This window comes from Diadema antillarum, unplaced genomic scaffold, assembly GCF_040938485.1.
Source record: "Diadema antillarum isolate AM-2024a unplaced genomic scaffold, OU_Dant_1.0 seq00000238_RagTag, whole genome shotgun sequence".
NCBI lineage: Eukaryota > Metazoa > Echinodermata > Echinoidea > Diadematoida > Diadematidae > Diadema > Diadema antillarum.
In genome coordinates, this window is record NW_027271285.1 from 34,408 (window position 1) to 59,938 (window position 25,531).

A 25,531-nucleotide genomic window follows, 5' to 3' on the forward strand; every position below is an offset into this window, starting at 1 on the left:
CTTGAATCGGAAGGGCAGCGGCACATAGCGCGGTATGTTTGATCTTTATGGGAATATTACGAATATTACCTTCATTTGATATCTACAAGCGTCTGTTTTTTTTTTTTTTTTGCTTATCATGTCGATTGACTATTCATAGCGGTTATGTATTATTTGTCTCCCCATCTGCCAACTCATCTCCCTTTTTATTATCCTTCCATGCATTGTATCACTCAATGTAGTTTTCTCCTGTCAATCGGTCATTTGAATAATTGATCCATCAATCAACAAATGAGAGGTTATGACGTCATGTGTGGACAACAGTAAAGGGAATACCGCAAATAATCACTGTTTCAATCCAGCACAATACATCCTGATGCTGAATATAGGCTAGAGGGTAGTAATTATTCCCCCTGCTTTATATGAAAGTGGTTAATAAATTGCTCTTTCATTATGCTAGAAAAGTGAAAACACGTTTTATTTTCTTTCTTTATCATTGTTGTCCCCCCATGATGTCATAAACTCAATTCAGTGTAGTCTCCTCATCCGGCGATTCCAACACCAAAAATTGATTTAGAGAAATTCATAACTTTTGCATCGATTGTCCAATTTAACTTTCACTGATGTGTTCTAATAATTGCTGCTTTCACTTCACCCACATTTCTCTTTGGGTTTTGGTTTATCCTTTTAAGTGGCTTTCTATAATAAGTGGCTCTAAACCAGATCGAAACTACGGTAATCTGTGGGCTATGATAGTGGGCATAGACCGTTACATGCATGATATAGTAAATGAACCAAGCATAAACTAAACTATAAAACTAATCAAAACTAGAAGGTAAGATAAACTAGATCTGTAGGTCTAATAAACTACAAAACTGAACTTTGACTATTTAAACTTACATTGGATTCTTTGATTTTGCTTCATATATCTGTTTTTAGTTTCATTAAGTCATTATTCGTTCTTTTATGTGTTTTTGAGGGTCCCATACCCTACAAGCTTTGTTTTTTAGTGGGACCCTCCATTTCCATTCCAATCCATGAATGGTATGTGGATACCTTAAAAAATAATTTGTTGTTACTTGTGATCACATGTATTTTGTTAATTTACATTTGTGAAATTATTACAAATATGTTATGTTAATGCATTGTATACAAAAATAAATTTGAAAAGTTGAACTACACAAGTAATAAAAATTCACCTCAAATAAACTAAACTGAAGTTGCTGGACTCATTCACACTCGACTGCAGTCTAAACTAAACAAAACTAAAGTAAAGTGAGATAAAGTAAAATAAAAAGTAAATTAAATTAAAGTGAAGTGAAGTGAAGTGAAGTAAATAAAACTAAATGAAATTAAACTAAACCAAAAAAAAAAAAATCAAACAATAAACCGTAACATCGTGTCACATAAATCCATCCTTTTCCCCCGGCCCCGCATGTCAGCAAACACCCACGCGGTCCTTCCATGCTAATCAGCAAGTCTATGGGTCAGTGGCAGGTGCAATGACAGCCATGTGGTTCAACTGTGCCTATCGTGAGTGTGTGTGTGCGTGTGTGTAGTGCGAGAGAGAGCGCTGCATCATATCAGTGCTCAGCTCACTGCACTAGCTCACTGTACTCAGGAGCGCCGCCGCGGGTTCAAGCTGCGGTACGGTACGTCCCCGGATTGCGGAGCGGCTATTCTAGCAAGTTGACTTTTCTTCCGCGCTTTCTGCTCGGGCTTGGAGCGTGGAACGAAAGTTGAGCTTAGAATCAGAAGATAAAGTTGGCAGCAGGAAAAAAGCATCAGCCACCTCGAACAGGTAGGGGTATATACGTATCCTTCAGTACTTATGTCACTAGCTGCAAGGATTTAGGGGGAGGTTCAAGTACGATCAACAGTCGTTGAATAGGCCTATACTGAGTACATGCCTGATGTGAAGGAATGAATGGGACTGAAGTATGTGGCCTGTGCAGCTGTGCTCCTACTCCAGCACGTATACATTACAGTACAATGTAGCCTCGGTACTGTATACGGTACCAGGTACCACCACTATCAGTCCATTTGGGCACTGGCACTGTGCACTCCACTCACAAAAGGAAATTTACTAGATTAACTAGATCTACTTCATGTAGTTACATGCCATCTAACATTTACAGATGAATAAATAATGATTTAGAATCTATAGTAACACTGTTTGGTAAGGCTGATATGTAACTTTATAATAATAGACTAACTGTTAGACTAGCCTGACTAGGGATCTACTGTAGTAAGACTAAGTGAGTTGTACACTAACACTGTTAGTTAAGTTCGTAAATTTAGTACCAGTAGGTAGACATACCCAACACCCTAACCGCAGCAGCGACCCCGTACGGACAAATACGTACAAATACGTACTGTGTTACAGCGCCCTGCGACGGGGTTACCAACACCCTAGACATTCTTGTGCCCTGTAATTTCCTAGGAGTTGATACAGGCTGTATCAACTCCTAGGAAATCACAAACAACCCGAGCAGCTAGCAGCTATAGCACGCAGGTGGCAGTCCGCGTCCGCCATCTCCTAAATTAAACTAAGGGAGTAAGTTTGTTTATCACCCACACTCAGTGCCTCCAGTTACAACGGCCTCAAGATGATGGAAATGGATGCAACTCAGGCCTTGATCTACTCTGATGAGGAGAGTGAAGCGGAGGATGACACTGAGGGAAATCGCAAAGTGGTGAGTCTTGATTCTTTTGCAACGTCCATACAACAGTAGCCCAGCCAGGTTTGTTAAGTTGTAACTTGTGTTAGCTGCAAGCCTGCAAATCCAATTTCTGCCAGATCTTAGTCCAGCAAACAGCAGTGAAGAATTGATGTAATGTTACATCTTAGTACGGGCTACTATGTCGAAATATAGGATCCCGTGAGATTTTTGTGCCAAAATTGATTTTTTTAGCTAACTTGGTCAATTTTGGGGTGCTGAATCCAAAAAACTTTGGTTCCATTTTTTCCGACCACGTCTTCAGCCGCCATTTTGAATTTCAAAATGGCCGCCACAGCAAACTGTATTTTGACCCAGTTCTCATAATGTGAGCATCATAGAAGGTTCAAATTTGATGCAAAAAGCATGTTTATGATGTCGGACATTCTGATACCCCATTTCCTGATATTGTAGATTATTTTAATACAAATTAAGGGCTGCCATCTTGAAATTCAAAATGGCCGCCATAGCTAAATGTATTTGTACCTGTATCTCAGGTTGTAAGCATTATGGAAAGTATGAATTTGGGGCAAAAAGCATGCTTATGATATCAGACATGCTAATATATACATATATTTTAAATGATGGATCATTTTGGTTCGCGGCAATCTTGAAATTCAAAATGGCCACCATAACTAATATAATTGGGCCTATATCTCATATCGTATGCAGTGTGTAAGGTTCTAACTTGGGGCAAAGAGCATGCGTATGCTATCACACTTTCTGAAACATCTTTTTCTGAAATGATGGTCCATTTTGATATTATAGGCGGCCATCTTGAAATTCAAAATGAACACCATACCAGAATGTATATTTTGACCCATATTTCATGTTGTAAACAATACAGAAAGTTCACATTTCGGGCATAAACTGGGCTCATGATGTTGAACATTCAGATGCACTTTGATCTCCTCCCTAAAATTGCAGGTCATTTTTTAGGCTGCCATTTTATCATTCAAAATGGCTGCTTTTCAGCTAATATCTGTGGTTACAAGCAACTTTCAGGTATTAATGTTTATGGTGGTGTACATTGTACATTCTTTTACAAACACAGGCACATACACATAACATTCTGTAATAATGGATTATTCGCATTGGCTGCCACTCTTGAAATTCAAGATGGATTTCGACCCATATTTGGTGCTGTAGAATCTTTACCCTGCAAACTCGAGCATGCTGGAGAACTTTCATGTAGGACATATATGTAAGTCAATTACTTCCTGTAGGTACACTGCCAAGTTGAAATGCAAAATGGCTGTCGTGGGAAACATTCCTTTAAGAGCATTGCATTTGGGTAAAACTTGTGAATGGGAAATCATGGGATTCTGGTGTCAAAGCAAATGACTTTCAAAAGTACCTCAATATCTGTGTCTGAGTGAACTAGATGCCCCCATTTAGACGACTTGGTTGTAGAGTTTAAATAAAACAATATTAGCTGTGTACTAGAAAATTTATTGGAAATTTACTTAGTTAATTCTTCTAGGCTCATTCCCTGCATGTGTTTTTACAGTCACAACACTTGTATAGGGCTGTACACACTGGAGAATTGGTTCTAAACTCTTCAGAAACAATGACTTCTGCATTTCTTGCCATATGAACATGATAATGAATTCTGTGGCTACCGTTGGTGTAGGAAGCTCAAAGCATTTAATTGCACAGTTTATGTATATCCGCTGGAAATACAGTAACTACAATGTACCATATCCTCCTGTGAGTAGAGGCACAAAATAGGTTGTGAAGGTTTACAGAGTTTGTTCTCTGGATGTGTTGTATCAAGACTCTACGAGAGCAAAGCGGGAGATTGTCCAGGTTGAAGTCATCCACGCCCAACTTCTAGACGGCATGGACTGTGTCATTGCACATTCTGCATGATTCAAGGCTTAGATAATTCTTCATCCATCTGCTCTTTGAAACATCCTCAAATTGTCAACTTCAGCCTGCGCCATAAAAGGCATGACCAAGCAGACCTTTGTTTTTCGCAGCAACTTGCAGAACATAATCTCTCAACAATATCGATTGTATTTCATCATCTCTGTTTCCAGTGATGGAGCAGACAACATGCGATGCAGTATCAAAAGTAAAGCAAAGATCCATTAGGAGAATGAAAATGTCAGTTTCTATACGTAATAATCATCCATATATCTCTGAAATTCCCTGTTGCTCTTGAAGTAGCATCCAATACATGCAATGGAATGAGGATATCTGCTTCCTCGTTGTGACGCGTGACAGCTCCCATGGCATCTTTGATGAACCCTTTGTTTCGTTTTTTCCCCGTTCTGTGTCAGATGGAATTGACTAATTAGTACATGTATTTCATTTTTCAGGCTGAATATTTGGCTCAGTTTTGTGGGTTTCTAAGGCATGGGTATGAAACATGAACCTGTTTGAGAGAATGAGGAGAAGGCCATAAAAATGTGAGATGAAGAGTGATTGTGGAATTACTTAGAACAGTAGAACTTATAACTTCCTATCATTGTATCGTCCAGTAATGACTGGATAATGACAGGTCTATCAGACTGTTGTACCGATAGAAGTGTTATAAGAAGGTATAGTAGTCCTCTTAAGCTTAATGACTTTTGATCCAATCTTACATGGTGTATTTAAATTGCAAGTGCTGAATGTCTGGCCTTTCTCATATCATCATAGACAGATTTTATATATATATCATATATATATATATATATATATATATATATATATAATTTCTTTCAGATACAAATTCTTAGTACAGAACATGAAAACATCCCTTTTCATCTCTTTCTAGAATATCCTCCTTGAATGTGTCCGATACCTGATTGCCAAACACCACATTCACTAGTTTGCAGTGACAATGTTTGAGATTACCCTCGTGTGATGGTGTTCTAAATTGTTGAGGAATTCTGATGCATCAAAAGTGCCACAGAACTGAGCTATTATTGTTCCTTTGTAGTTTTAGAATCATTGGCGGTACAGCAGTAAGCATCTTGGAAGTCTCGATTATTGAGGATGACCCACACAAGGGCAATCAAAAGAAAATTTACTCATTGGCATTCCTTATTCATTCTGTGTTATTCCAGAAATACATCCAGCAATTATGGGCTCTCTGATGAGTTGTTTCATTTTGTGGTCAACAAACAAGCTTGAATGGGACGCCTGGTAGGGTGACCATGGCATTTCTTGCAATGGCGAGACTTTTCCTTGTTTGTTTTCATTCTCTCGAGGCAGCATCAAGTTTTTGAAATCACTTTTAATCGTATCAATGCTTGCTTTTGTAAATATATTCAAAAACTGGGATTAAATATAACTATTAACGAAGTTGCACGACAGCAAATAATGTTTTGCCTGAGAGGCAAAAACAAATCACATGTACGCGAACCACATACCCGCTTGGCTATTATATGATGTGGGATGTAAGGCTTACACGCTTGCCCACACTTATGGGAAGTGGTGTGGGACCCCTCCCCCCCCCCCCCCCCCCCCCTCCCCCCACGCAGTTTTTGCCCCTCGGGATGGCTTGATGACGTCATTGGAACCTCGTCCTTACAGTCTGAATTTATGGCGGCCATTTTGAATTAAGAGATGGCTGTTCTGCATGACATGAAAATGAATTCGGTCTAACTAGGACAATTTTGGCAAATTCATCTAAGGTGCTTACCAAAGTATTATATATTTTTCTATGGCCACCATCTTGAATTTTGAGATGGTGGCCTATCTAATGGTCCACAATAGGAAACAGCTGTACTGGAACGTTGAAAACCACACGAATGTGCATTACTGGAAATTTGATGCTCCTACAATAATTCCAACATAAGATATGGTAAAAACGCTTTGGCGGCCATTTTGAATTTCAAGATGGCAGCCTATAAATTGTATCAGAATAATCCACAATATCAGAAAATGATATATCACAGTGTCTGACATCACAACCATGCAATCTGCACCAAATTTGAAGCTTCTACCACGCTCACTGAATGAGATATGTTTCAAAATACTGTTTGCTATGGTGGCCATTTTGAAATTCAAGATGGCAGCCTACAAATTGTATCAAAACAATCCACACTATCAGAAAAAGATAAACCAGAATGTCTCACATCACAACCATGCATTTTGCACCAAATTTGAAGCTTCTACAATGCTCACTTAATGAGATATGGAGAGAAATACAGTTTGCTATGGCGGCCATTTTGAATTTCAAAATGGCGGCTGAAGACGTGGTCGGAAAAAATGGAACCAAAGTTTTTTGGATTCAGCACCCCAAAATTGACAAAGTTAGCAAAAAAAATCAATTTTGGCACAAAAATCTCACGGGATTACATAGTAGCCTCTACTATCTTCTTGAGTTTGCTCTTGAGAGTCATGCTGTTCTGTGCCATGGAACACTTAGTAAATTTGCCCTTTGTTGGCCTTTGCCTAACATCTCAAATAAACATTTGCTGATATTTTATCATGTGCTCTGTGTAGTGTCTTACGACTCTCACACACAGTGATTTCTTTATATGTGAAAAACTTGTTTTATATTGTCATAGTTTATGTATGCAAGTAATTATTACTATAGTACTGATCTCCTTTCAAGAGATCAAATAGAAAAATGTTTCCACTCATGCTTCAACAATTTTTTTTATTGGGAAAGAAAAGTTTGTGTCAGATGGCAGTAGGTTGACACCGGTGATGATAAAAAGAATTGTAGCATGGCAGGGGACAATTCTGTATTTTTATCATAGTTCCACAAAATGTGTAAAGACAAGTCTTTTAGAATAGGTGTGAGCTCTTACATCCTGTACATTGCATGAATCAATGACAAGAATTTTCCTTGTTGCACCACTTATATTTCATTCATAGGTGGCCATCTTGAAAGTCCTCGCTCAGAAGAATGTGTCTGAGACCCAGCACAACATCTATGAAGGTACTAAAGTTTTTGTCCACTTTTACCCCCATTCCACTGAAATTTTTCTCATCAGAAGCAAAGTTTGTTGCTTCCGGCCACCCACCGAAATGTATCGGATGGCAGTCTGATGAATCAGACTTGTATTGGTCGACTATAAGCAGGTCAGAGTGTCAAGACATGTCACGTGTAATCTTCATCGGACGATCTTGCCTCATTGGATCATTGCCCAACATGTCTGACGCTGACCTGATAGTCAACTAACATAAGTCGGATTTGTCAGATTGCTATCCAATACATTTTGGTTGGTAACCAGAAGCAAATATTTTTGCTTCCGACAAGTGACCGATGAGAACAAAAAAAATCTCTGTGGAATGGGGGTATTAGTGATGTATTCTCTTGAACCTGTGATGCAATTTTCTTACACCACACCTATCTTGCTCACTGTAAGGTACTTCTTATACCAAATGCAAAATCTGCATGTATGCTTCAGTCTCATTTATAGCAGAGTCACTCTGTTTTGTGTTATCCATCTGTGAGTCCATCTGGGGGATATCTCATTCAAATTTATGTCGGCAAGAATTATCAAATTTATATTGTCACGTACATTCATGGTTTTTCTTGATTTGGTCTAATGTCGTGATATGAATGAATATCATTTCCTTTGCTCATTCAGTAGTATGAAAACAGCAGTAGTAGCTATAGTAATACACTTTAATAGCACATATACCTTAAGTTCAAATGCGCTCTACAGTGGAAAAAAATATGAACGAAACAAGTAGGTTTAAGGGTGTTCTTGAAGACTGAGGAATTGCTGGTTGCGGAGAATTTGGGGTACAATAATATTATAGTTGATTCCATAGTTTTTGGTGCAGCAGATGAAAATGCTTTTATAACCAAGTATGGCCAATGTCGATTGTGTGTGTGTGTTTGAGTGTGTTGTGTGTGTGTGTATGTGTTTACTTTATTCTGCAGAAATACTTCTTTCTGGTAAGTTTTGAAAACAATCGAGTATCTCAGTAATATACAATTTGATTATGTGCTTTATTAATTTATTTTCTTTTTATCTTGGCACTTATTCATTTATCTCTCTATCTATTTCACCAGGCAGCAACTTCATTGGTAGGCATGACAGTAATTCCATCCACATGCCATACAAAGTAAGTACTCAGCACTTTATCTTTAGCTCAGATATCTCCTTCCAGTGTGTTACAGACATTTAAAAGGGAACTTACCTCAGTCATTCGTGGATTTAATGAATGCAGAGTTATCTAGAGAACATGTCTACAGTTTGTGGTAAATTGGTTCATCTATTCAGAAGTTATGAATTTTCAAAGTTTTGATTAAATCCATTTGTTGTCATCTCTAGATAAGAAGGATACAACAGTCTGATGTCACAGGAAGGAAACAGTGTTTTTAATATATAGAGAGGATTCCAGAAATGTCACTTTTTCTGAAAAGTCCCTAGATTTGCTACTGGTGTATGTTGAGGTTAATAAAGCATCTCCTTCTTTAAGGCTGCTTAAAAAAGAAGAAGTAATAAATCACTCCTGTATTGCGGTCTCTGGCAACATTCATCCATTGGGGCTTATATTTAATAAATAAAGATATACAGACATTCACAAGACATATTTATTTTAATGAATCTCTAGCATTTGCAGGCTCTATCCAAGCAACAGACCTGTATTGAGGTCTCTAGTGATGTATTTCAGTATCATATTATTGGGGCATATAATTGCAAGCATAAAGTACAATTTTATGAGACATATATTTCATGAATCTCTCTCCCTTGCAGGCCCTATCCAAACAACACGCCTGTATCGAGGTCTCTGGTGACACCCACCTCATCTATGACATGGAGAGCAGGAACAGGACGAGAAGAGGAAAGGTAAGTAGCATCACCTCGTGCCAAGCTCTTGGCTGTTGTTGCCAGTAGCAACGTTCATGTGATGGCATGTTGGGGAGGTTATTTTTGGGGCTGTGAACAAGTGGCACATCAAGTGTTTTTCTCACAGAAGATATACCGGTAATAAGTCCTTTCAGTTAGATCAAGTCTGATATACATTAAATTCATGAGTGCCCCAACTTTTCATATAAAAGTTCTTACCTTTAGACAGTGAAGAATTATTTTATTTTTGTTACTGTTTCCCTTTTTTATATTTACTGGTGACATATTCAGGTATTTGAAATTGCTGGATTTATGATGAATTTTGCTGTATAGATTATACATGTGATGACATACATGTAAATGGTATCCCAGGGTACCAAATAAAAATCAGCCATTTTGTTGAATTATTTATTTTTTTTAAAAAGGTTGTACCCTGGGTGCCAAAAAGAGGAAATTATTTTGGTGCTAGAGCTAGTGCGTGCTAGCCACTGCACTGCACTGCACTAAAGCACACGCTAGTGGTATCGCAGCTTCATGCACGCATACTATAACATGCAGTGGCATGGGAATGCTATGTACACGTACACACAGTGCATGCATTTTTCTCTGGCTGTCCTCGAGTGAATGTGAGGTGGCGCTACACAACACGGTTACCCAGGGTACTACGGTACCCTGGGGTAATGCGTGATGCATCATATGCAACACCTTTTGTAAAGAATGGGGGGAGAGAGAGAGAGAGTTGAAAAAAAAGCCATGTTTATGACATGATTTACTTGCTGATTTTATCAGATGTTCCTGAAACCCAATGTTCGATACGAGCTGCGGTATAGTGACATCCTAACGTTTGGCGATGTCAAATGCGAGTATGCTCCATCTGCTGAAGAAGAGGTGAGTGGAAACAACAAACATGTGATACTTTATTCTCTCCTGTACGTAAGGAAGCGTTATCATGACAAGTTTAAAGAGTGAAGTATAATCCTTTTTTTATTTAGATGACCGCATAAACTAACATCTTACTCAACATTGACTCAGAGAACAGGAAATATTGTACTTTTTTTCATCCCTCCCACTTAGTAACTGTCTCCGAGTTTGTGTGGTTTAGACTCATGCTTCTATCTTCATGTAACTTTCATTGTGCCTAGTTGACAATACATCTCAGAAATATTAGAGAAAAAAAAATGCCAGAGATTTCAATGCAGAAAATCGAAGGTTTGAAAGGGAGTAACCTTGTAGTTTGTTTATTTGTAATGTTTGTTTGTTTGCGTTGACTAACTGATGAAGTTGACCTTTGGAACTTTGATGCCATAGTCTGTTCAAGATTACAGCAAGGAGCAGTGGAGCCCAATTCATGTTACTAGTTAGCTCCATCATGGAAAAGTCTGTGTCGTGAATGTACATGTAGGTTATGAAAAGTAAAACGGCACAAAGTTTTTTTTTTCAGAAATTTATATTTGAGCAAGTTGGAAGAGAGAGAACCCATGTGCTTATGAACCAGAGGAGAAGCCCCTGATATTTTTACCTTATAAAAGCATTGTTGCCCTAATGACAACACAGTTGATAAATTTAATTAGTATGCCAGTTGGCATACCAGAGAGCCAGGTGGTTAATGTGTTGTGCAGCCATGGTGGCAGATGGGGAATTATGTGTGGACATGCACACAATCAAACAAAGTTACTGTATGACAAGTATCAAAAAATTGAAAAAAACAAACAAACAAACAATCTGTCAAACTGCTGAAATGATGTTGGCTCTCCGGAAAGTAGTTTGGAGCTTGGGTTAGTGCTCGTCAGTGCTGCTTGTCATAGATAACGCCAAGTTCATCTTGTGCAACACATTCATGGTGCAGCATTCGTTTGGTGTCTTGCAGCCTGTTGTCGAAGATTCCGGATCGGACACGGATTCGGACTTGATGCTGCAGCCTCCTGACCCGGAGAACTTGGCTGTTGGTGACGGAAAGTCCAGCCAAGAAGTGAGAGGCCACTTTGATTGATTGATATGACCACCCCTTGTATGCCATGTGATAATGTTTACCTCCAGTAGCATTCCCACATGGCATTATACATTTCATTGTGCATTGATGTTATTGCAATGTTGTTTGTATGCATCATGATTGATGGACAGAGATAAATATGTTTGAGCAAACAAAAGCATTTTCATCATTTTGACACGTAAACCATGTTTCGCCATGTATATAAAAGACGGCTCTTCTCAGGGTATGTGTTTTGTTTAAAGCCAAACTGAGTTGTCATATCCTTATGTTTATATTTACCTTTATGGTAAATTCATGTTGCTTGTTCATTTCAATCTTCTCCCATCATTATTCTTCACATTAATTTACATTTTCTTCTGTTTATTTCACATTATTTTGTTAACCTGCGGTCATTCCATCCCCTCCCCCCGTCCCTTCCCCTCCATGCTGCTTTTCATGCCAGGATGAAAATGAGAATGATTCAAGCTTCAATCTGAATGATCTGTTGCAGCCGACCCAGGCTTGCGTCGAGTCCCCCAAGCTCCAATTTAAGACTCCCAAGCGACTGAACACTGGGAAGGTGTTCGCAGCGGAGTCGGACGATGACTCGCCCGAAAAGACTTGTGAGTTGAAGATATTTTGCCTGTTGAATATCAACCAAAACTGCCGTAATGTAGGGATGTATTATTCTGTATATTAGAAACAAGGGGAATATGAATTATTCATGCAGAAGTAGCTAAGTGTAAGTGAGGATGTAATGCGTTTATTCATGTTGTCTTCTTGATGGGACTCATTTTCTGTTGGTAATACAAAAATGTTTGAAGATTTCCACTTTCCTCCATATTGGGATGGTGTGTTGTAGCAGTTAGAAGGTATATATGTGATACTTCAGGTTATACTTCAACAGAACTGTAGTCTACATCTTTGGTTTGATTTTTGCTTCAGTTACTCTTTAATACTGTGGCCATGCTGAAATGTGTGCCAATATCCAAAAGTACAAAACAGAATGTGCTGGTGATGATGTGTCAATGTACATTTAAAAGTTGTAGGAGTTAATCGCTCTGCTATGCTGGCAAGAACACCCAAATTATCTCTTTTTATTAACCGGATATTCACAGCAAACGATATGACTTTGATGCTACCACGTGTAATGTGAATATGATATTTTCTTTGTGTTTCAGTGAAAGTTGATGGTGACGATTCCTTCATCCCTGACACCCAGCAGTCTGCCAGGAAAAAGAGCCGTGAGTGTAATTGAGTTTTAATTTTGATTTTGTTTTTTTTTTAAATTTGCTGAAAACTCCAAAGGTTAACAATAATGTTTGCTTTCAATTTTTCCTAAATTTGTCCTAAAATTATGGCAAACGGAAGATGATATATTGCCATTACTTAATGAATTTGGTGTTGATATTAAAAGGGACCCAAGATCTGTATTCTGTAATATACATGTATGTGGCATTGTGCACTAACAACAGTGTAGTGAAACTGGTTAGTACAATAAAACTCTTTCACCCACAATTTCCCAGTTCTAGTGCAGCAAAATTTGTTTTCTTAGGGATTTTTCCCCATCAAATGTAGCACCTTTGTCATTGTTTATGCCCTATATTCCTCAAATTATGCATATTTCCCCTCTGATAGGTGTTATGCACTGAGAATTGCTGTCCATGACTGCAATGTAAGCACTGCATGAAAATTAAGCAGTTATTTACTGAGTTTGATGACAGATTTTTGTGTTGCAGGATTAAATGTGAAAAATTCTTCTCTTCTATGCAGACACAGATACTGTTGTCCAGGAGTCGGATTCAGATACTGACATAGAGGGTAAGAATCGGTCCTTGAACATTCCTGTGTCTCCTGTAATCACCAGGAAAAGTGGTCTAGAATTCAAGTCTCTGATTGATTGAATGCTGAAGTCAATAAGAGAAGAGTGTGGCCAGTACCGCATGACACTTTTTTTTTTAATTTATTTTTTTTAATTTTATTTTATTATTATTATTATTATTATTATTCTTTTTTTTTTTTGGGGGGGGGGGGTTATTATTATCATCTTTTATAATGGTGGCACATGTGTTTCTTTATCAACCAAAATATTGGGCCTGCTGGGGTAAGAGACTACCTGTACACACTCTGAATTGTGCAATCTTCCATTGGATTACAAACTTGAAGTAGAAATAATCTATTTCCATTTTTTTTTTCAGTATCCCTATAATATACTAAACCTTACATATCTATATAAATCAAAACATACAGAGAAGAGTCATATGAAACCATGTCATGTTGTGTACTTGCACATGAAATCATGAACAAGGCTGGGGAAATTATTAGCTATACTCAAGCTATTCTATAAGAACATGATCCAAAACTTACAGAGAAGAACCATTTAACAACAGATGATGTCTTGTTCTGTACTTGCACGTTAAATGAAAGCTGGGAACTTTCAAGCTATACTCGAGCTCTTCTGTAGGAGTGTAATCATACTGCAAAAAAAAAAAAAAAACACTATTAAAGTGGTTGGTATCTCCTGCAGACACGGCTCCCTTTGATGTGAGTGCAATGGCCGCAGCACCGACGCAAGCTGTAGAAAACATGGAAATACAAGCTGTGGAGAACATGGAGACTCAAGCTGTAGAAAACATGGACACGCAAGCTGTGGAGAACATGGAGACCCAAGCCGTGGAGAACATGGAGACACAGGCGGTGGAGAACATGGAGACGCAGGCCGTCAACGACGGGCCGACGACTGCGAAGGGAAGGAGAGCAAATGTCGCCATTGAGGATGAGCCGACACAGGCCGTCGGTGACGTGGACATCGAAAATGCAGCGACGTTGGCCGTGGGACAAGATGAAATGATTACACAGGCCTTTGCGCCGGACAGCGATTCCTCAGACACAGGTATGCAACAGGGTTAGCCTTATTACAGACATGTTCAGATTTGAATCCCCATGACTTTGATGAAAGAACAAAGCGGGAGATAATAATGTGTAGGAATATATTAATGTTATAATGTTGGTCTTCTGTTTGCCTACTTGATTCTGTGCAAAGGCTGCTTCATGATATAAACCATAAGGGTAGATAACCTATTTTTTTTTCAGGCTGTATAATTTGCAGAGATGCCAGCTGTTACTTTTTGCTGAAAATAGTGCAAGTTTCTTGGAAATACCATTTTCCCAAATTGAGTTTTTGTATGTGTATAGACATGTGCAATAACATGTGCGGGAAAGGTAGAAATGCTGTTTTTTTCCTCAAAAATATGGCATGTCAACCTTTAGAATACTGTGATGCTGTTCACATAGGTTGTCATCCGTGGATTAGATTTTCTTAGTGAGCAAACCAGATTTTTATGGAAGGTTTACCACAAAGCATATTCCAATTCAGGCAAGGTTAAATGATACAAGGTTGTCAATGTGTTTATACCAGAAATGATAATGATAAGGATGATGATGATCATGATGAAGATGAAGATGATGATGATGATGATGATAGTGATGATAGTGATGATTAGGATTGTGATGTTTTGCTTTCACTTTGATTAGATCTAGAAGGTGTCAGACAGAGTCTGCTTGATGCTCCAACTCAGGCCTTTGGACCGATGGATTCTGATGAAGATGACGAGGAGAAGGAGAAGGGAGGCAGAGGTATGAGGAATGGCAAACAAAGTATCTTACCCACAAACTTTACCCTCCTCATGATAGATTGTTATTGGGTTTAGTTCATTTGGTACTCCAGTGTGTATAGTACATGATGTTCGATGCACTATACCAGATTACAGTGCATATGTACGACAAGTGCATGATTTTCCCAAGTTTTGATAGTTTCATTGTACCAAGGCCGAAGGTCAATTATTACCAGTAATACTTTCGGTTCTGTCGATGAAATATTGAAATGCTATTAACCGGTATTCATTCAGAGATCACATATTGCAGTTACAGGATGAATGTATAACACAACTTGTTGAACTATTGATTGCATAGAACTGTTCCAAATCCCCAACAATTTTTGTAGTTCACGTTTTGAAAATGCCTCCTAAAATGAATTTGTAGGTGCGTTATCTCAAATGTAGGCTTCATTAGTGGGAAGATCTTAGCGTTGGCCAAGGTATACAAAATGTTTTTTCTTTTTCTTGCATTAAACCAGTTTTGTTAGTGAGCATTACATAGGAGTGGAATGTGTATTTGAGGAATGCTGTACAATCTTCCCAAACTTTGATATCTGGTTTACAGGGAACCTCTCAGGGCCCACCCTTGTCTTGGAGTCATCTGTAGCATCCAGTGATGCAGAAGACAGCCCAATAAAGCAGGTGTGTGTGTGTCTTTGCTTTAAATGGACAGGCTATATTTAACCCTTTCACTGCTAGGCAGGATGGTTGTCCATATGATCTGTATCAGTGCTACAAACCATTTACCAACTTAGAGGCGTAGAACATTCCATACCTCTTTTTATCCTCAAGGATTACAGTCCTAGCTTTTGAACTTTTTAGAAGACTTCCATCCCTGTGTAGGATGATTGAATGGCATCGAAGTACTTCACCCTATTGTTATGCATTGCTTTTGTATTAACATCATTTTGAAGTGAAGAAAAATTGGCATATCAAATCTCGTAGTTGTCATAGGAAAGCCTTGTGTGTGTGTGTGTGTGTAATTTTACTGCATGAGTGATTTGTAAGTACGTGTCATTTTGTAGAAAAGTAGAATTAAAAAAAAAAATATATCATCTACACATGTATGATATTGCCAAGAATGCAATGATTACATTTGCTCTTAAGACAACGTGGAAAATAAGTTAGATTCCCAAAGGAAGAAGTATCTTAATATGAAAACTTATGTAAAACCAGCAGATCACCTAAAATTCCAGGGAAATGTGACAAAAAGTAAGAAAATTACCACTTCTTAATTGACATGATATCATCTCGGCTGATATTATAAATACCAATCAGAATAACATTCGGGGTTATATTATCATGTCACCTCTTGCATGGTACTACTCATTTGCTGTTCATCCATCGTATCCCATAATGATAAACAACCTCATCATGATGTAAACACTGCCCAAAGTCCCTAGCACAGAGAGAGTTAAAGTGATCACACCATTCCCTTCTTACTCCACTCAGCCCAAGATAGACACCGGGCGCAATCTGTACGAAGAGCCCACTCAGCCATGTGATGGTGTGGTCTCCGACTCTGACTCCGACACGGACGTCGAGGGAGCCATCGAAAACGCAGAGACTCAGGCAGTGCTGCCAGATGGTCAGTAGCAATTCTGATTTTCAAAAGCAGGAAAAAAAAATCTCTGTACATGCTGGGCCAGTTTCAGGAAACCTCGTTTCTATTGGAAAATTTTGCAGTGGAGAATATTGCTCTATGCATTTTAATATCTCCAAAAGAAATGTGCATTGTTTTTTTATTGTATTTTTGTGCAAGCTTATTAGAGCGCACATTCATTAAAAAAAAAAAAAAAAAACACACCAAAAAAACAAACAACAACAACAACAACAAAACAGCCTCTCTATGAAATGTTATTTATGTACTGGGGAATAGTTACTTTAACCTGTTGAAGACTAGTCCCATGTACATTGTATACTGGGGCAGATGGCTATGGGAAATGTGTGTTATAGCAAAATCATCTCATTTTTTTGTTTGATGAGTAGAGGTTTATGTTCCATAGAATGCATAGGTGTCAATGGGTTGATTGTTACTCTTTTCTATCTGTGGTATTTCACGACACTAGGTGCTGGCCTTGACGACATGGCTACTGTTCCCATACCAGCAGATGATGAAGACTCAACAGACCATGAAAATGGTGACAGCAACCTGGTGAGAGATTTGACTGCCCTCGAAGGGACTGTGAAAGTAGACGAAGGTTTGGAAGATATGGCAACCGTCCCCATATCAAAGGATAGTGAAGATGAATATGATGATGACACTGACGTTGAAGGAGGAGGAGGAATGGACAATGTTACAGAAGCAGCGACTGTTGCCATTGATGACATGATGGACACAGCAACTGATGATGATGAAGTTGCAAGCAAAGAGAATGAAGAGTCCGTTTCAGGGGACAAACCATTCAAGCGTTATGCACATTCTGAGCCAGACCCTGCTACTGCTGCAGTAAAAATAAAAGACGCCCTTGACGCGACCCAGCAGTATGGAGCATTGGACATGGCAGACTCCAAGGATGAGGATGAGGAGGATGCGGTGCGTCGCCATGGCGATGATGCCACCGTTGATGCCACACAGCCGTATGGGGACCAGAATGAGCCGGCATCGCCCAAACCTCAAGCTGCCGCAGCCGCAGCCTCTGAGTCTGATGAGATTGAAGCAACTCAAGCCTATGGCACAGATGAGGTGGAGGAGGAGGAGGAGGAGAAGAAGGATGTGCAGAAACCAAAGAACAATGAGGTGTTGGATCCCACCCTGCCATATGGAGCTGAAGATGACGTTGCCATGGAGACAGAGGAAAGTGAAGTTCAGTCGACACAAGCATATGGCATGCAAGGCGGTGACACAGTTAGTATTCAGCATGTGCATTATTCTCTTGGTCCAATTTTTAGCAGTGTACTATCAAATTTTGACCAAGCAATATGTTCACCCAGTATTCAGGATATTTAATTTCAGTCAAAGGAATCTGGTTTGGTACAGAGACAGATCTTTCTGATATTTGATATAAATACAGTATTTTGTGGAGGCTAAGAAATCAAACTATACTTTACAGTGATATAGTTAATGATTTCAAGAAGGCAATGTTCTTGATGGTTCTGTGCGACCTTGCTTCATGTCAAAGACTTTGGATTTTACTGATTATCACCAAGCATGATGCAGTAGATGATTCAAAACCTCCAGAGCCTTATTTCATCTATAGACCTGATAGCTTTTTGAATATTTTTTTTTCCCAATTCTATGTTCCTTTTTTGTCTCGCCCACCGGAGGTGAAGGCGAGACTAAGGGATCCAAATGGCGTCCGTCCGCCGTCCGTCGTCCGTCGTCCGTCCGTCGTCCGTTACAAATGTTAAAGTTTACCTGCAAGACTCTCTTATGATGCATAACTTGGCATCTGTTACAGCAATGGCAGCCACACTTGGGTGATAGAAGCACTAGGGGTATCTTCATGTTATGGTGTTGTCAGAGGTCATGTGATGATGTCAAAGGTCATTTGAGGTCATAAATTAAAGAGTATGTGCAAGACTCTCTTTTCTATGTTAAAGTTTACCTGCAAGACTCTCTTTTGACAAATAACTTCACATAAGTTGCTTGGATTACAACCTAACTTGGATCATAGATGCACTGGGGGTACCTTCATGTTATGGTGCCGTTGGAGGTCACAGGATAAGGTCAAAGGTCATTTGAGGTCAAACGTTAAAGTTTACTTGCAAGACTCTCTTATCACATGTAACTCGACACATGTTGCTACAATGGCAATCAAACTTGGGTGATGGATGCACTAGGGGTACCTTCATGTTATGGTGCCGTAAGAGGTCACATGATAAGGTCAAAGGTCATTTGAGGTCATACGTTTAAGTTTACTTGCAAGACTCTCTTATCACACGTAACTCAGCACATGTTGCTACAATGGCAATCAAACTTGGGTGATGGTAGATGTCTCTTGGGAAGTTGAAGGTAACCACAAGGTCAAAGGTTACAGACAGGGGTCAACGAACTTTTAGGGCCCAATGTTAAGTTTTTAGGGCACATTTCGTTTATGGCTCATAACTTTTGATCCCTTTGTCCGTTTGTGACCAAACTTCGATGGAAGATGTCCCTTGGGGAGGTGAAGGTCGTCACAAGGTCAAAGGTCACAGACGGGTCAACAAACTTTTAGGGCCCAATGTTATTTTTTAGGGCACGTTTTGATTGTGGCTCATAACTTTTGATCCCTATGTCCGTATGTGACCAAACTTGGACGGTAGATGTCCCTTGGGGAGTTAAAGGTCATCACAAGGTCAAAGGTCACAGAAAGGGGTCAACAAATTTTTAGGGCCCAATGTTAAGTTTTTATGGCGCGTTTCGATTATGGCTCATTACTTTTGATCCCTTTGTCCATTTGTGACCAAACTTGGATGGTGAATGTCCCTTAGGGTGTTGAAGGTCACCACAAGGTCAAAGGTCATAAGCAGGTCAATTAACTTGTGGGAGTTATAAAAAATATTAATTCCTTGTACGCGAATGGGCGAGACACAATTCGGCGATTGCCTTGTTTTTAAATTGTAGCCTGTGGGTATATGAGCTCTCATCTGTCAGTTGCTGTTTTTTTTAATACTAATTGACTTGAAAAGGGTTTATTGTACAGATGAAGCTACACTTATTTTGATTCCCATACTGTTAAAGTGGTGAAATATCTTTTAGATCTTTTTCTAACTTTACACAGCAAGTGGCAGACAGCCAAGAAGGTGACACTGATGATACTGCTCCGTCATCAAGATTTCCGGTGTTTGAGACCCAGTCTCCGACAAGGTCCTGTCTGAAGCAAAAGCAGAAGGTGGAGAAAGAGCCACTGAAAGCAAGAAGAGTAACATTTGAATCATCGAACGAAGACTCCTCTGAAGAAGTAGAGATAGACTTGAGAAGGACGAGAGGTAGAACACCCCGATCTCGGTCCGATCAAACGAACAAGACGAAAGCTAAACCGGCACCATGTGCGCAAATGCAAACACGAAAAACTGCAACTGTTGCAAATTCTGGTGCAGAGACGAGGAGAAGTTCCCGATCAAGGACAAACGATCTTGAAGAGGCTGGTGATGCTGATGGAGGGAGGACCAAGCGAGCAACCGGAAGAAATTCTAAGCAGCCACAAGCATCGCCTCAGGTGACTGAGAGTGGAAGACAAAGGGGTAGGCGGTCGAAACAGAACAAAGCGGAAGAGGAGATAGACGGAGAACTTGATGTGACCGTGCCTGATGCTGCGCCCACTCGAAAGAAGTCCTTTGACGAGGAGAATCCAAGGCCAACGTCGCGTCGAGGTTCGAAGGTAAAAGACAGTCAAGGAAGGAAGGCGTCCACCAGCAGTGTATCATCCGCTGAAGGGGAGGTGGGAAGTGAGACGGGGAAAGGCACCCTGGGAACTCTTACCAAGATTGGGCAAAAACTGCAGAGTCTGAGATCAGGCCGGAAAAAGGGAGCCGCGAAAGACGAGGCTGGAATATCAACTGATGCCGCTGAAAGTGCTAGGAAGACCAGAGCTGCAAAGAGTTCTGAGCCATTCGTTGCTAGGGGTGATGATGAGGAAAGCGATGACACAGCATCACTGTCCTCAACCTCCTCCAGCATCAAGGACCTGGCCGAGGTGGAGACTGGCAGGAGATCCAGCAGGAGAGGAGGAGCAGGAAAAGGGAGTGGAACAGGGGTGGATCATCTGGATGGTCCTCAGTCGGCAAAGACTACTCGATCAAGGAGAGCTGCCAAGATTGAAGTGGTGGCAGAAGCGAAGGCTAGCCCGCAGGATGAGAAGCGAGCATCCCGCAGAAGTGGTAGAAATGAAAAGGTTGAAACTACGGCTAAGGGAGCGGTATCAACCAGAGGGAAGTCAAAGAGCAAAGCTGATGACGACGAGGAGCTGGCGACAAACAGAGCAAAACGAACAAATGTCAGAAAGGGAGGAAGTGCGTCGAGCAAACTTAGTGAGGAGACCAGCACCACTGCATCACCGAGTGAGCCTGTCTCAAGGAGTAGTAGGAGGAGCACAAGAGGTACCGCTCAAAGTCAGGATGATGCCATGGAGAGCCAGGAGGAGACTGTGAGGCCTACTAGGAGTGCCAAGAGGGAGTTGGAGCAGCCGAAGGAGACCAAAGATGCCAGGAGGCAACCAACGACGCCAGGAAACAAGCGGAAACTGGAGCAGGAGAAGGTGGCACCGGTGAGTGATAGCCAAAACCAGAGCACATTCGCAGTCCCCAAACCTGTAACAAGAGCTGTCAGACAGAAGAAGCAACAGGGAGATGGTGCTCCTCACCATCAAGAAGCAGCAGCAGATACCAGCTCTGCTGAGACGGGCAAGAGAGGCAGACGTTCAGTCACTGTGGCAACAGCCTCCGATCAGCAGGCAGAGTCTTCGTCAAAGGCGACCGCTGCAGGCAATGAAAGCACCAAGACAGCGAAGAAACTCACAGTGCCTTCTACAACAGCAAACAATTCCAAAGATCAAAGGCCATCAAGAAGAGGAAAGGAAAAGTTGGAGGATGATGAGCAGAAGACTGAACAAGTGGTAAGTTTGGTGATCCTATGGCAAATTCCTTAGGGCTGCATTATTTTCATGTTTTGCAAGGCAGTGTATTTTGAATAAATTTCTAGGATTGTAGTCCACATATCAAAACTTGAAAAAAAAGAAAAGAAAAAGAGGCTAAATGACATCTGGCCATACTGTGTTACACAAAGTCTCAAATGTACTCAATAAATTGTGCCTTGTCTACCATTAGTGTTTTGATTGAAAAAACTTGTCTTAATAGATTGTTGCTTGATCTGATAATCAATCTTTGCTTCTGTTATATGGTTCACTTGAATTACCCTCAGGAATTCTTTGCAAGAATAGAAAATTGTCTCACATGCCCCTCATCAAATTCCCAATGTCTCGTTTTCCATTTTTTGACTATGCATTTCCCAGGTTAACAGGCGCACAAAGAGGGCAGCAGAAGACATTCCTACGCCTACGTCGGCCAAGAAAGCCAAACAGGCGACCCTTTCTCCACACCCTAGCGTCGACCCCTCGTCGAGTCCGGCCCGGACACCTGGTCACCACTCCTCGCCCCAGACTGCCGCCAGCCCCTCCCTGAGGAGACGGACCAGTGAGGTCAAACCGAAGGTCATTTTCACGGGCGTGACGGATGCCTCATGGCAGAAGGTAGGAGAGTGAGAAGTGTGCCATCAAACCACATGCTGGCATAATGATCATTGGCATGTGCATGTTGATGGTATTTGGTCAAAGTTCAATGTCAGAGGTCACTGTACTTTGTTAGAATTCAGTTGGTAATTTCCAGTGGTATTTGCATCTGGTGAGAAGACTGGAAATGAATAAGAAATGAAGTTGAAATGCTTCTTTGTGGCCTTTAACTCCAATGGGTAAGTCCAATTAAGATGTTACCTGGTATAATGGGTAAAAATAAGTTCGTGCAGAGAGGATTAAAGGTCATTCGTTGGTCAGAAGATGTTAAGATCAGTGAACATCATCAATGTACGTGAGGGCCATGTACAATTGTATAATCATGCAGCACATATTAAAGTGACTGCATGGGAAGTGGAGGCATCCCAGTTGATTTTGCAGCTGTTAAGTTTCTGTAGTCAAGATTTGCTGTAAAAGCTTACAGCCTAGACTTTGTTTTGAGGCAAATGTGTATCAGTGGACATATCTAATTTAGTACAAACAAGTTTTGTATTGCTTGATATATGTCAGTTCTGTTATTATTGATGTTGGCTTTCTGAAATTTGTATTTACCAGTTTGTGTGTTACGATTAGATTAATCATAGGTAAGTCCTCTTTAGGACCAAACTCGCTTGCAAGAAAGAATACTGTAAAGCAAGATATATTTTTGCGAGTTAGAGCGGATGGCCTTTTTTGCAGCATGAAATTATTGCGAATTGCCACTGGCATTCAATACATGTAGTGTAGACAAGAACTTTCAACCGCTTTGTGATTTCCCGATTCTTGCCTCTCGCGAAATTTGTGAAATTAAAATGCATAGGAACATTTCAAGCTGTCCAGTAGATGGTGTCCCATGAAACCACCAACCACTAAATGCTCCATCACCATGGAAACCTTTGGAGAATACCAAATTAATTATTATTCATCGCCATATTTTTGTATCTGCATAGGTCTGTTGATTATGGAATCATGTATATCAGTCTTCAACTGCATCTCTTCCGTGTTTTCATCCCCCATCACCCTCCCCCATCTTTCTTCCTAGACGGTGACAACCCTTGGTGGTGAGCTGGTGGACTCCGTCCATGGTTGCACCCACCTTGTGACGGACAAGGTCCGGCGGACGGTCAAGTTCCTATGCTGTGTGGCCCAAGGCTGCCTCATTGTCACTCCGGCCTGGCTTGAGAAGTCCAAGGCATCCAAGGCTTTCGTTGGTAAGGAAACTGGCTTATAGGCCTGCCCAAAGATGTTGAGTGACAAGATGACTCCCAAACTCTTTTGGAATGCACATACGGGCACCCAAATGGGGTTAGCGAAAGTCAAAATCTAGTGAGCTCAGCCTTGATGGCTTCATTGTTCTTCATATGAGTTTTGTGGCAAAACATAGCTCACTACCACATTGGAAAAGGTGAATTTGACAAAAATACATCCAATTTTGATACAGAAAAAGAATGGATATTGGTAGAAGAAACTCTTGTCTTTCAATCAAAGTTGATTTTGTGGTCAGCATAACACAGGCCACGAATGCAGACACTCTTGTCTGCATTTTGGGAACCTTGTATACCAGGTTCTTGTAAAGAATGGGTTAAAAAGGTAAGTGGATTTCATCAGCATTCACCAATCCATAAAAACTTGACCCAGCGGTAGATTAGCAAGTCCCATACAGGTGAAGTAGCATGCCTCAGTACAGCAGGAAGGCCATGCTGACACAATAGGGATTAGAGAGGATTAGGTAATCTCTATTCATTGACATTGTAATTCCAGAAATCTATGCCAAGCAGCAATAGAAGCACTCATTTGTACTTGCCAGTTGATGAACAAAGCAAAGTAAGAATTAATCTTGGTGTATGTGTGTGTGTGTCTCTCTCTCTAATCTGAAGATCCACAGCCATTCCTGCTGATTGACAAGGCCTCTGAAAAGCAGCACCGCTTCACCCTCTCGGCCTCCCTGCAGAAAGCCGGCCAGACGAGGCTGCTGAAGGGATACAAGGTCCACGTGACGCAGGGGGTCAAGCCGGAGCCACCCCACATGAAGGACATCATCAAATGTGCCGGCGGCGAGGTGAGTTTATAAATGATCAACTGTCAGGAGTGTCAGTCTGATACTTCTCACTGTATCTAGAAGAACAAAAATGTCATAGCCCCTTTTGTACATTTATGATGATAGATTATTATGTAGTCCTCTTATACAATTGGATCCACAGAGCTTTTCAATAAGAAATGGGGGGGGGGGGGGGGGAGTTTATGGAAAAGAATAAATCTTCAGGTAGCTTTTACCATTTGCAAGTGAGGATGCAGTTTGAATGATTGCTGGAAGCTGACTCAAGAGGCGAGGACTGAAAAGCATCGTCTTCTATTACTGTAGAAGATGTTCTGGGTATATGGTGAAGGGTACTGTCTGTGTGTATTTGTCTGTAAGCTGCAGTACATTAGTTTCTGGTGAAAAGTAAAGTTGGGCCTATAGGCAAAATAAAAGACTGGTCACTGGGATAGCTCCTTGATTAGGAGCCACAGTATCACCATGTAAGATGTTCTATTATGCTTTAGGTGTATGAAGTTGCCAGTGTAAGTAATTTGACCCATATCTCGCGCAATCCTCGTGTTCTCTATGCTTTTCTCCAGTACCTGGCCAAAATGCCCACCAAGTCCACCCCCAAGGCTGTGGTCGTCTCCTGCGAGACCGACAAGTCCCTCTGGTCAGTCGCCTCCCGGGCCGGCATCCCAGTCGTCTCCTCAGAGTTTATCCTTACGGGCATCCTCCGGCAGGAAATCCTGCTTGATCAGTTCAAGCTCTCATAGCGGAGATGAAGTTGCCTGGCAACCCCTCCAGTGGGCAAGAAAGTGCCAAAAATCATGGATCTTTTACTACATATTTTTTTGCTCGGTTCTTTCTTATGCTGACTGTTATTTTTAATTTTTATATTTGAATTCTGATATACAATCTGGTGAATTCTTTCTTTGCTCTTGCATAAAAAGTTTTCACATTACTGAAGCTATATGAAGTACAAGTGTAGGTAGAGGCGACTTGACACCTTTAACGATTTTTGCAGCTAGAATGTTCAGACTTTATGTGCCTTGTTTTATTGTGGGTTGTCGTCAAGTGTCAGGCAGAGCATAGCATGAAGGGGGGGGGGGGAGGGGAGGGGAAGGTTGTCATATTACTGCAACATTTCTCTGTAAGCTGTTACTAGCACAATCACATCTGTCATGCTCGACTGTGGAGATTGTTTCATGTACGATTGCATTGTGTTTTCTGGAGAGCACTTTTTGCACA

At 40.6% G+C, this 25,531-nt stretch overlaps 1 protein-coding gene across 1 annotated transcript; it reads left to right on the plus strand.

The window, feature by feature from the left end:
• Positions 1 to 1,681: 1,681 nt before the first annotated feature.
• LOC139729397 (uncharacterized) lies at positions 1,682 to 25,096 on the plus strand. Its single transcript, XM_071640326.1, has 20 exons — positions 1,682 to 1,780; positions 2,564 to 2,675; positions 7,518 to 7,581; positions 8,668 to 8,720; positions 9,356 to 9,448; positions 10,238 to 10,336; positions 11,316 to 11,417; positions 11,881 to 12,040; positions 12,605 to 12,658; positions 13,191 to 13,238; positions 13,945 to 14,310; positions 14,952 to 15,053; positions 15,639 to 15,715; positions 16,526 to 16,551; positions 17,222 to 17,789; positions 19,963 to 21,609; positions 22,006 to 22,242; positions 23,303 to 23,471; positions 24,138 to 24,319; positions 24,880 to 25,096. The coding sequence occupies exons 2-20, from the start codon at positions 2,589 to 2,591 to the stop codon at positions 25,054 to 25,056; spliced, it is 4,311 nt and encodes a 1,436-aa protein (XP_071496427.1). The 5' UTR covers positions 1,682 to 1,780; positions 2,564 to 2,588; the 3' UTR covers positions 25,057 to 25,096.
• The last annotated feature ends 435 nt before the right edge of the window (positions 25,097 to 25,531 follow it).

Excerpts from the sequence above, each read along its gene's own strand:
- LOC139729397 (XM_071640326.1), top strand. The coding sequence starts at position 2,589 with ATGATGGAAATGGATGCAACTCAGGCCTTGATCTACTCTGATGAGGAG. Across the intron at positions 14,311-14,951 it reads CAGCGATTCCTCAGACACAG|ATCTAGAAGGTGTCAGACAG; the intron begins GTATGCAACAGG and ends CACTTTGATTAG. Across the intron at positions 17,790-19,962 it reads AGGAGGAGGAGAAGAAGGAT|ATAGACTTGAGAAGGACGAG; the intron begins GTGCAGAAACCA and ends GAAGAAGTAGAG.